Source organism: Monomorium pharaonis, chromosome 11 (genome assembly GCF_013373865.1).
Source record: "Monomorium pharaonis isolate MP-MQ-018 chromosome 11, ASM1337386v2, whole genome shotgun sequence".
Taxonomy (NCBI): domain Eukaryota; kingdom Metazoa; phylum Arthropoda; class Insecta; order Hymenoptera; family Formicidae; genus Monomorium; species Monomorium pharaonis.
The window spans coordinates 11,584,946-11,603,044 of record NC_050477.1 but is presented as its reverse complement, the minus strand read 5'-3'; the positions used below and the strand labels follow the sequence as shown (position 1 = coordinate 11,603,044).

The 18,099-nt window shown below is 37.6% G+C and overlaps 1 protein-coding gene and 1 long non-coding RNA gene across 6 annotated transcripts in view; one reads left to right on the top strand and one right to left on the bottom strand.

Moving 5' to 3' along the window:
- Nucleotides 1-9,873, top strand: part of LOC105837333 (T-lymphocyte activation antigen CD86) — a 264,759-nt gene extending 254,886 nt beyond the window's left edge. For all 5 annotated transcript variants that reach the window (XM_036293871.1, XM_036293870.1, XM_036293872.1 and 2 more), the window contains exon 7: nt 2,142-9,873. In XM_036293871.1, the coding sequence (XP_036149764.1) occupies nt 2,142-2,251 (110 nt within the window). In that variant the 3' untranslated portion in view covers nt 2,252-9,873. The remainder of the gene's footprint in view (nt 1-2,141) is intronic.
- Nucleotides 1-17,664, bottom strand: part of LOC118647917 — an 86,939-nt gene extending 69,275 nt beyond the window's left edge. Inside the window, exon 1 of the long non-coding RNA XR_004965058.1 lies at nt 10,186-17,664. This is a non-coding gene — a long non-coding RNA (uncharacterized LOC118647917). The remainder of the gene's footprint in view (nt 1-10,185) is intronic.
- Between the last annotated feature and the right edge of the window lie 435 nt (nt 17,665-18,099).

Below are 18,099 nucleotides of genomic sequence, written 5' to 3'. Positions count from 1 at the left end.
AAGTATTCTCATTTTTTATTTTTGAAGATATTATTTTTATCCAACATTTTTCCCGTCAATTTAATGCAGATTATTGAATAATGAGAATGTGTGTGTGTGTGTGTGTATTCTCTACCATTTTGTGATTTTTGTAATAACAAATTATTAATTTAAAGACACCCGAATTAACGCGGCCTACCGTTAAATGCAAACACGAAATAGGGTGGCGAGGATCGTCCGATAACTGTTTTGATTTTAACGATCAGTTTAACATAATTGTTTGAGTGGTCCAACAAGATTATTTTCAGATCTGTGTCTAACTAAACTTTTAGGTATTTTGGTAAAACCGTTATTTTTGTGTAAAATTGTTAAAGAAATAAAATAAATTAAGTAGGTCTTATTAAAATCCAGGCATCTTATTAATTATTTGTTCATTTACCTCAACTTTGATGTTGCTTTCTATTACGTGATTTTTCCCATCTCAAAGTATAATCGGCAGGAAATAATAGTTCTTATTAAATAAGCTTTAATTTCATTAGCGTAAATCTTAGGTAAGGAAACTCATCGCGGCGGTATATAACCGATCGTTCCTGCGTCCAATGGGAGGGGACCCGGTTGCAATTTAATATTACTAAGAAACTGCATAAATAATGCACTTAAGTATCCCCGCATACTTCGAAACATACGCCGTGATAATGAACTTTCGCGATAACCGCGCACAACACGCTGCATTAATAATAAACTTCAGCATTGTACTTGAATAAGGCACTTACACGCTCGTTCCCCGCGTAAGAACTGCGGAAAGAACTCTTGTAGTTCGACGGCAACTTCGAGCCACCGCGCGCCGATAAGTGATTACCGATACGGCACCTGAGGGTTTCCCCCGCTTAGGGTTCTCCGTGGAGATCTCCGCGGGTATTTGCGCCGCGCGCGAGAGTTGGAAGTTAGTTGCGGCGTGCCGTGTGTATATGCGTGGCTTATGTTTACGCGGGCGTTTGCGCCGTCATAGTATCGAGTGCATCGTATCAATGCGCCCCGTTACGGCAAACTCTTGAGAAATGCGCGCGACGCAACGCGCGACGCGGGAACGCCGCCGGCGGCGTCAACATTTGGACGGAATCTCAGTTTCTCTGGAATCTCGCCGTTTGTTGCCAGCGAGATCGGGGACAAACAGTGGCGCTATTGCAATATCTAACGTAATGTCCGCTTAAATATTTGATTTATCTGAAATCGATACGCGCGACTCCGAAGAATCTGCGACTTCGACTTCTCCCCTGTGTGTGAACCGAACATTTTGGAGAGACCTTATATATTTTCTGTTAAAGCACACACGATAAAGGTACCAGTTCTTTCGCCACCCTGCCGTGGTTATTCACGTTTTATCCGCCTATATATCTTGAGTCAAGCAGTTAAAATGCGATTACGGCTTTCGAATTGCAATATTTCACTGAATGATGAGTTTATTCTGAAGTTGATTTAACAAGCGGTAATGGTCGTAAATTTTATATTTAAATTGATCACCGATACGCGATTGTTTCGCTCGTTACGAGTTTGTAACACCAGTGGAACGAAACTCTATATTTGCCCACCGTCCGTGATATCTTCATATAAGTATTTATTATTCACAATAATTATTGCGCTTGATCTAATGCGCTCTCAATTTTGCACAATCACGTGATTAATTATTCGTGATTATTCTAATAAGCGTTAGTACTGCTTTGATTATATTATTACACGTAGAAATTTATTCTAAAGTGCTTCCGGCGGTGAAATAAATGCACCAATATTGCACAATTAAATTATCAACTGGCTCGTTGTTAATCTCGCGTTCCTATTCCCTTGCATTTTTTTTCCTTCTTTTCATTCGCACGTTATCTAATGTCACAAAGATGTCGATTTCAAATTCGTCAAAGAATTCATGACTGAAATGAAGATCCTGAGAGGGATCTCTCGGGTCCATGTCATATATTTCTCATGCATACAAGTTTCTCGAGAAGGCAAAAGAGAACGGAGGGACAGAGGGAGAGAGAGAGGGGGGAGGGGGGAAGGAGGAAAGACGGGAAGCACGAGCGGTGATGTAAATTTTCCATTCGCCGCATCCCTGACCGCCTAGTCCCCGTCTGCAAAATAATTTATGTGTATGCGGCTTTCTTGGGTTTCAGGAGAGCATCCAGCGGCCATGCAGCACGGAAACTCCAGCAACAGCGGCGCGGCCACGAGGACGCTCGCGTTGCTCCTGTTGCTCCTGCACGCCGGCTCCTTCGCGAGGTGACTGGTCGATCACGAGGCGCTGCAGTAAGAGAGTAACGGCCGATAGTTTCATCCGGGCAGAGTTCGGGGCGACGACGAGGGTGGCGGCGAAGAAGAAGTGGAGAGGCCAGGCGAAGGAGGTAGAAGAGGAGCGGGCAGGAGGAAGGGAGGGAGGGAGCAACACACATTACCCGCGCTAACCATCACCTGCCAGACTCTATAAATCAGGCTCGCTCTTCTCTCCGTGCTGCGATCAGCCACTCGTTGGACTCTGGAAGGAATGGGAGAGTGCGCGGTGAGAACGCGAAGATATTTTCCAGAATCTGGGAGTCGCCGTAGCTTTTCTCTCGCTTCCGGGGTTTCTCCTTAAAGCGACCCACCGCGTGTCCCGTGTGTTCTACGCCGGTCTCTCGCCGGACGATGAGAGGACTCGTCACGCTACAACGATCGAAAACAACAACGTTTAGATCCGACCGGGCGAAATCGGGGATGTGTAAACTGGACGACGACGAGAGAAAAAGAAAAAGAGAGAAAGGGGTACTTTGGAGGAAGAATGATTTCTCTTGCGTCGACATTCGACGGCGAAATTAACATTTCTTTTCTCTCAAGGGGGCAAGATGATCGCGTAGACGGTCTGGAGCGATCTGTCGCGAATGAGGCTCTCGAGGGGTGCAAGAACCTACGTGTTTTCGTTGTCCGGTCATGCTAACCGAGCGACCCAGATATGCCGGCCGGGAGGGGAGCAAAACCATCGCGTGGAATTCCACTCAATTTCTGGTCGCCGGTACACAGTATTCGCTTCTTCCCCCGAAGAGAACAAATATTTTGAGGTTCGCCGCACTTATCCTCACTCGCGCAAACTTCCGAGATATGTATGCGCACCTACATACGCTCGTATACGTATGTACACACACCCGCGTTATACGAATGTCACGTAAGCCGCCGCGCCGGATGCGCTGCACTCCGACCCGCCTGAAAACTTTGCGTCACCGGCTTCGAAATGCAATTTCTTTTCAATCGCGGATGCGCATATCATGTACGTTGCAATCTCGTATTTTATATTAGGAAATCAATTTTTCTATTAGGACTTCGAGACGCCGAGTTTTAAAGTTACGTATATAGTTTCAAGTTCCGTCTTGAAACGTGCGGAACGATTGTTTTACATCTTTGTAAAGTGTCTAGTTAATTTTTATCTCCGCGCCACCGAGGGACACAAGAAAGACGAAGGAAATGAGTCGCGCAGGTAAAAGAGATGTTAGATTCTAGAGATGTTATAAATCCGTTATTTTTTGTCCCGGGCTGCTTTTGGGACTGCGGAACTTTTCTTTCCACGAGCGCGAGGGCTCGGCGCTCCTTCGGATTGATTCTCACGCGCCGAATTCGACGGAAGTTTCGCCGAATAAATATTTCCCTCGGACCCGTGCCCGGAGCCTACCGCGGGACCGACTAACGGAATCGGCTACGACAATAATCGATTTTCGCCTTTCGCGAGGGAACGAAAAAGCCACTGAAGTATCTCTGAATTATGCGGCCCGGGCCACGCGGAATTCGTAGCTTGGCAAGGGAGGGACTCCCGCAGTTTCGCCCGGGCGTTCCATTTGCATCTCAGGACGCCGAATTTACGAGCCCGAGGGTCGATCCTCCGCCACGGCCACAAGACCAACGAGACCATCGGTCCGTGTGCGCGTATGATAGACTCGATAAGTTATGTAACTAAGCTCGACGTACCCGTCGTTCGTGAGAGGGAAATATCGGCGTGGTCGATATACGGCGTGGAAACGATATATCTTCTCGCTATTATACTAAAATTCAAACGGATAAACTCGCGCCTTTAATTACAGATACTAATTTCATGCGATTATTTTCTCGGCTAAAGTTTCTCAGTTCCATATATTTTTTTTTATCTTCAAACTTTCCGTATGGCACCAGGATTTTGTGGATACAATGCAGTCTTGCATATTGCGATGCAATATTTTAAAAGTATTGTTAAAATGCAGATATGCAGCATGATTTTAGTAACATTGCAGCGATATTTTAAACATGTAAAAATAAACTGCAATGATTTTACGTATAAATATTAGTGCACATTTTGTGGTTAAGGTTTGTAAACAATTTTATACAGAAATCTTGTAATGTATTTAAGCACGAATTTATCGTGATTAATTATGTAAAGCTATTTTTGAAAACATTTGATAGTAACAATTTTTGCAATTGAAACAATTTTTCCAAACCAAAATACAATTAAATTTTTTAATTGTGTACTCACAACAAAGTTTTAATATTAAATTTTAATGTGATTCTAAGGCATTATATAAATCATGAATAATTTGTAGGACAAATTTATCAGCAAAAAGGTAAGGAAATCATTATATAAATTAAGATTTGCAAATCTTTTAATAACGTATCAACAGATATCAGAATGCATATTTTATACAAGAGTACATATTATATTAAATATAAATATATATAATACGTATTACAATAGTGCATTGACATATTTTTGCTTATTTATTTTTTAAATTATTCTAGCACTATTAAATATATATAATACATTATATTGCTGCAATATTACAATTCTTCTAGTAAATGATATTTTACAGCAACAATTTACATCTTTTATTCATAATATTATAAACGAAATATTTTTGTAAACTTTCTGTGCTGTATGGATCGTTCATGCGTATAACATTCCTTTCTTTTATTTATTAAAAGGATATCGTCATAATACGATCGTTCAACTATCGCATTCCGCATGTATCAAATATACATCAAATTAATTGCATTCCCATCCGAGATGATCGAGATTATATCGCGTCCGCCGTGCGGTCGCAGTTAACGCAAACCAGCTGACGCGCTCGGAATGTTCTTCGAATAAAGTTCCATCCGGTGCGGCGTACAGTTGCGGCATCCGAGCAGCGCCGAGCCGGGAAATATATATATCGGTCGCGGAAAGCGACGCGGAAAGTTCATCCCGGGGAAACAGAGAAGCTCGCAGCGGCACGCGTGACACCGGGAGAGATACGATTAATTCGACGCGCGTGTCAAACCTCGGCGAAATTTCACCGATTGCAACACGAGATACAAACCTAAACCTAAACAGCGCGGTATGCAACGTAACATTTCAACAACATTGCAACAACGTTACAGCACATTTGCAACATTTCAACAACATTGCACCAATCTTACAACATTTCAGGAACATTGCAAAAACCTTGCCGAGTAAAACAACCTTGCTGCAACATTGTTGGAAACTCCCGAGCTGTATGGGAATCCTTAGGTCGCGACTTCGACCAGGCGTCTCCGAAGTTCACGTGAGCGTTCGAAGCGTCTCTGAAACATCTCAATCCACCGTTACGACTCGACTCTCTCCGAATTTACCTGCACGTCCGAGTGCGCATCCGGCGCGCGATTTTCACCGCGCGCAAAACTGGAAAACACAGAGCACACGTCGAGAGACTCTGCTGAGCGGACAGATTGACGTGATAGTGCGGGAGGGCGGGGGAGGGCTACGGAAGCGAGAATATATGTGGTGTTCCGGAATTGCCACCGGCGGCGAGGGAGCGCGCGGTGCCGGGACCGACGACACGTGCGAGGGACAATGCTAAGATAACGTTAAGCTTTAAGTGATTAAAGAATCCGTATCGTACTGGTCTATCCGTGTATACGTCTCCATAGATCTCCGATCGCGAGTGGGTCGGTCGTGTGTCGTAGCGGGAGAATCCGAGGCGCGCGTATGCAAACGTGACTACGGCGCGCGACGCGAAGCGACGTTATTCCGGGCGGTAACAATGCATTACGACGCCCTATATTTTCAAGGGACGTGTACACAGCGTCGTCAAATAAATATTTAGATGCGAAGCAAGACGGAGCTACCGGCTGTCGTAAAACAGGCTTGAGAGGTAACGCGTTACGTTGTTATCGTTTTCCCTTTCTTTTGCGTAGCAATCGTTACTCTTTCGTAAGTCTGTAACGATAATAAACTTTATCGCTATATATTTTTATCGTTACCTTATACCAATACGTGCGTATGGGCCATATTGCGATTAACCAAAGTGTTTTATGAAAGAATAACGAATCGTTACTTTCTGAGTAACGGTATAACGGTAACGCATTACTTTTATAAAATAATTATTTTTATAAAATATTCCCATACACGTTCACACGCATACAAGTACGAAACATTTTACGTTAAAACAGGTCCATGGTAAAACTTTTGTTGACTTTTTTTTTTATATACCCGAACATTAATTGAACATAACGTTATCGTGTTTATCCGAATGTTTTGTGGTAAATTGATATTTAACATTTCTTAGCGTTAAAATAGCACAATTTAAGGATAAATGATTAAATAACAAAAATAATGTAGTGTTGAAATGTAAATTTTAAGATAACAGAATAAGATATACATGTCTCAACATGTTATAAATGTTAATTTTACTGAAGAAAACGCTTCTATGCTTCTATGCCACAATTTGTTTCCAAGTTATGTCATAGTGCAACATTTTTCGCATTGATTTTTTACATAATATTGATCTTATTTTGTATTATATTTATTTTGTGTTAAATTAACAAAAAAAATTTGAATTGGTTATTTGGGACATACGTTAAATTCAACACAAATTTTCTAGCTGCATCAGATAAAATTTAATGTTCTTTTTAAATAAATGGAAAACCTTTGAAATTATCATTTTTTTGCCTCTTTGAAAGTTTTCTCGAAATTATATATGTTAGCTAAATTTAGACAAGACTCATGTTTAGACTCGTGTGCAAGCAAAAATACATCGGAAATGATTTATATTTGTGTGCAAAATAAATTGCGTTATTTATTCCGATTTTTATGGCACTGTTCTGTGAGCGGCTAGAAAATTATACATGATGCATGTGTTTCGTGATGCATTTAGATTTGCTGGAAAGTCACAATGTACACGTAACTGTTAGTAATAAACTTTTCTAGCTTTTATTATAAATAGAAGCGTATAAATCTCATTTTTCACACAAAATGACATTTCTATTTCTACATTTATAACACGTTGTGCAAAGATTTTGGAACAACTCCGAAATACGAAAATGAATGAAAACATAATGATTTATAATTGTTAAATGTGTCTAAATTTATGTATTGGCAACATGAGACTTATGACGACATATTTGGTTAATTTATTATCTGTCCGCATAACGATCGTAACAATTGGACATTTATAAATCTGAACAATTCTATAGTTGCTCAATTTTTTCCGTGGCTTATTTTCTGGTGTTTATTTTCGAATTCGTATTGTTTCTTATATTTTTATATTTTACGCGAATCTACACGGACAACATGAAAACGATAAAAAATAGAAGAAAATTTCTTCGACAACTCCGTCTGCTCCATTTTTGTCGTCGAGCAGAAATAGTTTTTATGCCGGATATCACTTGAAGGACTCGATACGCTTCGGATACGCATTATCAGCAGCACGATCGACCCACGAATAGCCGTACTGTAAATACCTTCTTGAATGTAACGATAAACGATCGCTGTAACTCTCTTCGGCATGATTAAGAACCACGATGTAACTCTTACTAATTCACACTCTTAGATCGATCGAGTGCTTCGTCATCTAAAACGCAATCGTTACACTGAGACTTTCATCATCAATCGGTAGTATCGATGATCGTGGCCTGCCAAAAAGATTCCGAATCGCGTTTCCAGCGCGTGAAACTTTTTTTGATATAAAAAAAAATGAGTAGACCAACAAAAGCATAAAGAAAAAGAAGAAAAAGAGCAAACGCTACACCACAGGGTGGAATATTTGGTCGCCACGATTGTCGCGCTAAGCGGAATCAATCGGTATATTCAACATAGAGAGATCATTTCAGTCACCGAACGAAAAATCAGCAAAAATTAGGAAATGACTCTTTTGAGAAAAAAAGTTAGCGAAGATGAGGCACAGCCTTGTAAATAAAGGAGGATCCGATTTCCGATCGTGTTATCGTCGCGTTTTACTCGCTGTGAACCAGGGGTGCACAAGACACATCGCCCACGTCTCATTCCTTTCGCCCGGTACGCAAGCACGCGAAGTACCAAAGTGCGAGCATATTAAATATTAATCCCTCTGCCGCCCGAGGAGTAACTTTACTTTCAAACTAAATTACAGGGGGGGAAAAAGGGTATGCCGAGGTAATATCGGGAATTTTGCTGAGCAGCGGAGAGGTCAAATGATCCGGCACGGAGCTCGATGAAATTTTGCGCACCCCTGAGTCTAATATCTGGCGATGGCGACCGAGAGGTTCCCCGTTACGGCGGCGGGGAGAAGGCGCGACGTGGTTGTATGTTCCTGGAGAAGAGTTCCCCACGATGAGACGCGTCCCCGACGACGATCGTACCGTGCACGATCGTCGTCGGGCACGAAAGAACGAGTTTCTGCAAAATCACCACCGTATCTCCTTTTTTTCTCCCCCTTTTTCCCTCTTTCCCACATCCCGTCCTCCTGTTCTTGTTACCCTTACCTTATCCATGCTTTTTTATACGCCGAACGAGATCTGTCCTCGTTAGTACTTGTAAATGGCTTTCGCACACGCGGGTGCCGCTAATCCTGCTTCTGTATATTCCGGAAAGATATTAAAAAAAGAAACGTGGAACTTGGACGCGGGCGCGATTAAGGAGGTTTATTGGCTATAAGCGCTACTTTATTCTTAAAATTATGTAAAACGATTAAAATGATAATTTTTACAATTTTATCAACAATATATAATTCGCTAATGTCAGTATACTTGTTGTTAACATTTTATATGTTTTATTTAATATTTAAAAAATGACAAAATAGCAAATGTAAAATACTTATTTAATTTACGGGCGTTTTAATGACGTGCCTTTGTGACGTTCAAAAATATTAAAAAAGAGAAAATATTAGGTTATCTCAAATTATATGTCATATGTATATATCTCTTTTACACTCAAAAATATACATGACAAAATATATTAATAAATAACGTATCTTTCTATTTCTTATGTAATTGATTTTGAATTCAATTGTTTCAAAATATTTTATTTTTGTAAAAATAACAACATATAAAAAATATGAGTATTTTAAATTTGACTGATAATTACACAATATTGCCATGTTACCAAATATGTCGATTTGACAAATATTTTCGCTTTGCTTAAAATTATGTCGAAGAAAGCAAACATGCGTATTTACATATTTACTTTATGATTAGAATAATTTTTCATCTTATATGCAAACGTATTAAATTCTGTACATTTAAAATTAATCTTTGAAACAGTAAAAGTCAATAAAATTTTTTTTCCGGATATTGTTGATATAATTAACTTTCGCATTTTTTATATATGTATTACAGACTTCTATCTTATATTTCATCAAACGCCAGAACCTTCTTAATTACCTCGCGCCGAGCGCCGCGTACGAACGAGAACGGACTGGTAGCGAATAAGTTCAACCCGATTGTACGAGATCAATTACTTGTTAGCACACGAGCGGTCAGCGATACGCTCTTAGCGACACTACTCGAAGGATGTTAAACTATCGAACGTACCATTAATGTATATATAAACGAGCAGTACCGATTTATCGTTTATGTTGGATCCAATTGTACCAGAATTCCTAAAAACAATTAAAGGAGAAGAAATAACGATTATTTGTGGGAGACACGGGGGTATTTCTCATTCAGCTGTGCGACGCGTTCCCTGATTGTCCCTCCGTTATAAAATCCGAAAAAAATTGGGTCGTCATTTATTTGCATAATTTCGTCTTGACATCCATCCGTCACGTTTTTAATTAAAACGGACATTTGATTGAGTCCATTTCAAAGTTTAACCCGCTCTGTGTCGCTGGTACATAAAGCGAAGGAAATAAATAAGTCGTTATTGATCCCGAGGCTTGTTGTCGAGCGGAAAATTAAAAATGCGAAACTGAACAACTTGTGTATGCATTCCGTAAACGTTTTATATCTACTTACATTCTGCTGATATCACGATTATTTTCCAACGGTGAAAAATAACGGGCCGTATTCCGGGCTGTATCTCGCTGCGACAAAAATCGGGTTTACTTCAGTTTTATCTTCCGTTCCAGTATTTCCTCTTCCCCACGCGGTAGCCGAAATCGCGCAGAAATCCCAGCGATAGAGTATTCAGCGCGCAAAAAAGAAGAAGAAGAAGTAGAAGAAGAAGCATCGAGGACAACGGCAAGGGGGTGATCTACGTCTTCGCTGCTTCATCGGCGCGCCAGTGGCGGCGGGTCCGTTTCGCCGACGGGTAAGTACCACAGTCCTTTGTCTGCGGACTGTGTACTATCGACGTGATGTACGAGAGTCATTTGCATCCCGGGAGCCCAGCCTCCGATACACAGCCGCTGTCGATAAACAGCGCGGTCCTGAGTAACTGCGTGAATGCGTCTGCCTGCGCGCGCCATTGGGAACGTCGGGGTGGCATTCAGGTGCGCGCGGTTCGATGAATACATAACGCCGGCCATTCCTCATATATCTTACCATACTTAGTGGCACTTAAGCGGATATCCCTGTGGAGAGGTATCGAAGGAGAGTGCTGACCGACCGACCGACCGACCGACCGGCCGGCTGGCCGGTCACCAACGGGAACAATTTCGACGTAAGCCCTCGGCTCGGGTGCACGATCAGATTAGAATCGATCTAGGTCAGCACGTGGACACGCTCGAGGAACAACGGGGCAAATATGATTCCGTCCGACGTTAATCCGTTTAGCGCTCTGAGTTCGTAAAATCAATCGCGATTTGCAGTGAGCTGACGTAACGTCTGCAAGCGAAAACTTTCCCGATGGCCTCATCCCGCTGTGTATTGGCGGTTTTACGAGGGTCCCCTCGGCTTTTGACCGACTGATCCGAGAGATTAAATAATTGATACATAGGCAAAAGTCAATTCCCGCAATACATGATTAGCTTTTTCCAATATAAACAAAAAATTAATTAATAATATTATAATAAGTTAAATATTGGGCCGATATGTAATTGATACAAGAAATAAAGGAAGTGCTCTTTCTCGGTCAAGTTCTCGATGCCTAATACAAATTGTACAATTTCCAGCTCTCATATGAACTCGCGGCATATTTGTCGATCTTGAAACATAATCTTTGCACAAGATAATTAATTCACAAATTAAATTGATAAGTAATTGATGCTGATATCTATGAAAGCTCTCTTTCTAATAAAACTGTAAAAAAAATTATTGCAAAAATATGATTTCTCAGCCAGGAAAAATAATAAATTTATATGGACCCGTTTCTACTAACGTAGATTAACTTTAATCTCGATTTAACTTACTTATTATCTCATTTTAGTTTCTAAAAATTAGAAAAAGATAAAGAGAGAGATAAACCGGGATTATAGTTAATCTACGTTAGTAGAAATGGGCAATAACGATAAATCGTATAATAATTGTATAATAATTTATATAATAAAAATAAAAATTATATCTTGATATGTAAACATTTTATAATTTTAACTCTTATAATCTCTCATAGAAATATAAAATTAATATTACTCCGTTATAAGTTTTTATGCTATGTTAGTATCATATTGTATTATGATTTTAATTTTTTACTTTTAATATTAATGAAGTCATTGTGAATTAATTTATCAATATTGCGAGTAATACAGCGATAAATTATAATGTATATAAAATGATTACTCTCTCTTTTGGGAGTGTAAAAGGTTTAGTGGTTATTTACATAAGTAAAGAGATAATAATGAATGAAGTATAAAACACAAATGCTTAATTCTTGGATTCTTTGTCTATTTAGTTTGATTGTATCGCTCATAAGTAGCTAAATATATATTTTATCTTTTGATGTATAGTAAAAATACGAGGGTTTTTAATTTTTTTATAAATATGGAATAGGAAATTTTATACTTTTGTTTTTATAGTAGCCAGTATAAAACTTTTTACAATTTATTTATCTTAAACTCACTGAGAAAAGTACAAACAAAATACGCTTAAATAAAAACAAGTTCCAAAACAAATCAAACGACACACGGTTGTTTTTATTGCATTATCATTTAAGATGCAGATCAAAAAGATCATATTTACTATCCCCAGCACATTTGACTTGTGACATACAGTTCATCTTAGGTTATATCACTGTTAGTTTTTTAATTATTCTTTTCTTATTATTTAAATTGTATTTAATTCATTACTTATTAATTTTAATATATAACGCATGTAGCAGTCAATTTATACAGATTTGATATATTTATATCGATAAACACGTTCACAATTTTACGTTTGACATTAAATTAAATTAATTTGCAATCAGAAAACGACGATTCAATTATGATATTTTTATGTATAAAATATTAAAACCATTTCTATAATTGATTTAACTTTTTTTGTTTATTGATTTTAATAACACTTGATTTTTTACATTTGACATTTGTTATTTATTTCAGATATAATAAATATAATACTTGATAAATCAAGTTTTCAAAAAATGCAACAGATCTACCGAAGTTATTCTATACATTTTATTTTGCGTTTTTTTATTCTGATATTTACCAAAAAAAAAAAAAAAAAAAAAAAAACTTAAAGGCAAGATTTTTGTGCAAAATCTCCTATTATAAATTTTTTCACATCGAGAGTAAATATAAACAATTCAGATTAAGCTGAAGATAGAACGACAAAAAACAACATGCACATTTGCTGTTGAAAGTATAGTTGAAAAAATATCGGTTTATGTTACGTGTGTGGGTCATATATTTACATCCGACTGCGACGAAACGTAATGACGAATGTTAATTAAAGTAGCGCAATTTGGTTTGTCCCAATTTCTCCGTACGTAATGTTTCACAGTTGACCTGACGTTTTTTGTCCCTGACAAGCTAGCTTTTATTACTTCGTAGCGCAATAATTTAGCTTCAGCTGAGTGCAAGCGAGCGAGAGCAAAGCAGTCCGCGCCGATGTGATTCTCAAATTCTGTTCAGTGCTTCCGCAAAACGATCGAACAACACGAGCGCTAAATCATAGTGGTTAAGTGCGCCCGTAAACAAGCGTCGTAAAAAAAAAGTGAGGACGTTGGAAAGAGAGGGAGAAGGAAGGAGGGGAGGGATTTTCAGGATGCACCGTACTCGTAAATCCATTCGGGCTCGTTTTGTCGCGTTCGAAATAATATTAATTGCGCGAGCGTATACGTCCCGTTTCGATTCCCTGTCGCGGCGAGCACGTGCTGCCACTGAATTTTTCCCCCATAAAAATCCCACCGCCCTCTCCCTCATAACCCGTCGCGACAACAGCTTTTTACGACGTCGCGTCCGTTCTGCCGCCGTCACGTATTGACGAGACGTCACAATTAATAATTTTCTCGCAAAGCGACACCGGCGGAATCGACGGCGTTGTATCGCTGATGATACAAGGTAACAAAAAACGGACCCCAATGCGCTGGTTTACATCCTGCATCCCGGCGAGGTATTCTCTGCGCGCGGATAAAAGCAATATTGTTCAAACTGAACGTTTAAGCCGTTTGTTTTGAAAAGGCTGTCGATCGAATCGTGAAAAGGTTTATTAAGCCAACGGGCGGCATGCACGATTGGTTTTATGTAAATAAATTGTGTGTTGCTGGATTTAATTTACGTCGCTACCAAGATGAAAGATTTTGTGTTTTTTTTTTTCAAGTAGGGAGGATTTCAATCGGATTTTGTTACGCATTTTAAATGCCTCGTATTTTTGTTCCTTCGCGTGCAAAAAAGGAAACTTGCATTTTTCTTATATTCCTAATTCTTAAAAAAAAAAAAAATGTAGCGTAGATGCATCGCAATCTCGTTACTCTTGAAGTCGCTGCGAAATAAAAAAAATGCATACATTCAGACGAGCGCTCGGAGCAAAAAATATTAGGAACAAGTAATATTCTTAATGTATACAGACAGTGCCCTGAGGGCGCGAGAGCGACAAGTCACAACCAGTTTCTCGCAATGATAGAAATGCGATATCTTGGCAGTTCCGCCATTAAGGATTACATAGCTTTGTACGTAAAACATTTTCTTCGCCCAAAAGCGAAGCGCCCAACTATACTATCGATATTATTATTATTAACTGTGTTAATACATGCTTTAATTACCTAACCTTTAATTATCGCACAATTTTTATTTCGTCTATGCGATTAATATATGCTAGACAATTTGAATGATAAAATTTGCCGAAATACTCGCTTGAAACCGAGTGAATTTCACATTAATTAACCAACGCCATAAATCGAAAGGAGATACGCGAAACAGAGAGCGTTAGAGAGACCGACGTATCCCCTTACAGTTCTGTTCCTCCTGCATTGCAGCTTCAGCTTGTACTACTGAAGTAAGGTTTGCGGTCTAGGTCGGTCCAAGATACAATACCACGGCCTTTTGATCTATCTGATGTGCGTGCATTTGAGACGATGCGCTTGGCATTCGCCATCGAGTTAACACCGCAATAATGGATGGACACGTGGTCAACTATATATACCGGTGACCGTGTGATACGGTTATATGTGCCCGAGATAATTATATGGACAATGCACATGATACACGAACAAAGGACCGCGCTATACACAAAATTAACATCCGCTATACTATCGAACGAAGAACTATCGCGTTTTTTTCATTCGACGATAAAGAAGTCATTAGTCCAGGTTATGGCAACAGCATTATTGAAATTTGCAATAAAAGAAATAAACAAGCATCAGGCACCTACAGTTTTTCATTATTTGAGAATTTTTTTACTTTTTTAACCTTGCTATTATTAATATTATATATAAGTTTAAAGGTTCTTGAAACAGAATAATTAGAATTGTTTTTCTCAGTTTAAAATCAGAATTTTGGATCAAAATTTTTGAGTGCCAAAAGAAAATTTTATTTACAGTATTTTTATCTTTATAATAATAATAATAATAATAATAGTCTTTATAATAATATTTATCAGAAAATATAACATTAAAATATTTTTACAACGTTTCTAAAACGTTACCGTAATATTGCTATTGAAAGTTAGCAAATCCATGGCAATGCAATGTTTCTGCAACATTGCACAGCAATCTGCAAAATTGCAATTCTGCTGCAATGATGTTAAAATGGTTTGTCCTGTGTGGGTATATGAATCAACAGAAGAAGATATTTATTGCCTTATTATCAATACTACCATTTTGTTGCACATTTTAAAGCAATTTCGTTGTTGACGTCTACTGTTCCCCTCTTGCCACTTGTATCTTTAATTTAATTAGTAATGAATCACCGGATGCTCATAAATAAGACGCATGACGCACTTTATTTCAAGAGTATTGCAACTGATAAAACTAGAATTCCCCTAAATGACGAAAATCCTTATCTTGTGCGATATTAAGTGACGTAGTAGTGGTGCGACGCCAAATACATAAAAAAATCTTGTGAGCCGAATTTTACTGCGCAAATGTCGTGTTGTTACTAAGCTTTATCTGGAATTTAGCTGTCAATTTTACTTTCAGTTAAAATATTTTAGAAGCTAAAATTATAATCCAAAATCTAATGGCAATTTTATTATATAATATAATATAATATTGATCCGAGTTTTCTATTGTGACCAGTCTAATTAAAATCGGAACAATTAATTTTGAGATCTCGAAATCTCTTGCGCGAAAAAGCTCATTTGCCTTATTTTCAAGATCAGACTCACATGTATACATGCAAAGCCAATTTGTCATTCAAGTATATCCTTTATACTCAATCACAAATTATTAAAAGTAATAAGGGTAGAAATTATATAAAATACAAACAGATCCAACTACCTTAATTAATTCATTGCAAAGGGCCAATAAAATTTTAAATAAAACTGTCAATTATTGTTTCGGAATCCGTGTTAAGCGGTACGTTTATACTCCACAACATTTGACAGAAGGAAAAGATTGTTCGAGAACTAATATGAAAGTCACATATAATAATCTATCGTAAATTGTACTTAAATTATCTGTATTTTTTTGCAAGTTAATATTGTTCTTGAACTTTTTTAATAAAAAATATTCCGCAATCTCTCTTCTTTTTCTGTATTTTTAATGCAAGCGTGCGATGAAATAGGATTGCCCAGTCTGCCGTTGCTAGGCATGCAGAAAGTTGTTGTTTATAAGCGAAAATGATTACACTCAACTTAATCATCCTGTTTTGAATATAATATAAAACTGATAAAAATAATTTTAAAAAGCGACAGTTTCATGCTTATTTGGCATGTTGATAAGAATATGTTTTCAAAAATAGTATTATTATCTCAAATCCAAACGACTTTCTTCTTTTTTCTAATATTCTTATCTGCATATTTTTAATTTGTTACTATTAATTTTATCATGGCATTTGTGCAGTAGTCAATCGCAGAATACCACGCATGGTGCATTGCCAATTTATTGAGTTAACCGTTTCTAATAGAAGCTTCAACATCTCTGCTATTTCCTTTACTCATAACTGACAGTACTTCAACAATCAAACGTAAAAATTTATCAATCTGAAACAAAAACTATTGACAACCACAATCAGAAACGTTCTCTATTAATTTGGAAATTTATATCATGATAGAGCTGTTTACGCTATTTTTGGCTATATTGGCAGTGAGTATTTGCTTATACTATTTTGTGTTAGACAAGTTAACTTAAATTTTGAACAACTGAAGATCCCGCATGTCAAACCGATTCCATTATTGGGCAACATGATGCCTTTTGCTTTCAAACGTATAACACTCGGATCTTCTACGAAAATTATATAATCTTTTCCCTAACGTAAAGCTACTTTGGCCTCTACAATTTTTCCACGCCAACCTTTGTTATTTGTGATCCAGAGCTAATTTTAATGATCGCTATTAAACAAATCGATAACTTCGGCGATCGCCGTGGTTCATGGACAAAACTCTCAATCCGATAGCCAGTAGAAATGATATTAATCTGAAATTTATTTGATCTGAAAGGCGATTATTGTTGCAAGATGCGAAAGCTTCTATTTAAGAAATAAACAAAGTATTTAAAATAAAATTATATTATATATTGATTTAATATAATGAAATAGTAGCGAAGTAAGCACTTTTAAAGCAATTTTTTATTTTTTAAAATAAATCTGGTATTAATGAAATCTTAATATCTTTTCTCTGAAGACGTTTATATAATATCTCGTGAGTTTTAACAGTTTATTACCATTATTTTTATGCCTCGGTGGTCGAATTGGCTAGGACCCCGGCTGAGGTATTATTTTTCGCATTTAAGTAATTTACAGTTTTTCGGGAAAGGTAGGAAGGGGGGATTTTAAGATGCTCTTGAGCATCGAAATTTAACTTAGGTACTGTGTCTTAAGTCTGACGAATCCTGTCAGCGCGCAGTTTAAAATAAAGATAAGAAGATTAAATTTAATAAAAAGAATTATATCAATTACTGAGATCCGTTGCCGACCATTAGGCGATTTATAACTCATTGATATATTTAACATATTATGGTCGGTTAGAAATAATGTACTAATATTACAATTATTTTTAATATTCTATAATATATTTTTATATCATTATAATATGTACAGAGCTTACAATAATATTTTTATTTTTTTTTGTATTTAAAATAATTTAATTGATGAAATATTTTAACATTATTCTAATTATTTTAATCTCTTGAAAACAACACTAGCATCTGTTATCACTTGGCCGATTTTTTTTCGCTACACTACTACACTGGTACAATAAGTTAAAGTAACATAAAAGTATGCATGTATCTCACTCTAACTTATTGCATCAGGTAGAGGTGTAACAAAAAAAAAACAAGCCTATACTATGTGTCATTCTTAAACGCGCTATTTTTAGACAATTTGATCTGCTCCAGTACCAATTAATAAACAATTGGCAATTGTACATTGGTCAAATGTTATTTTCATCGTAATCTCTAAT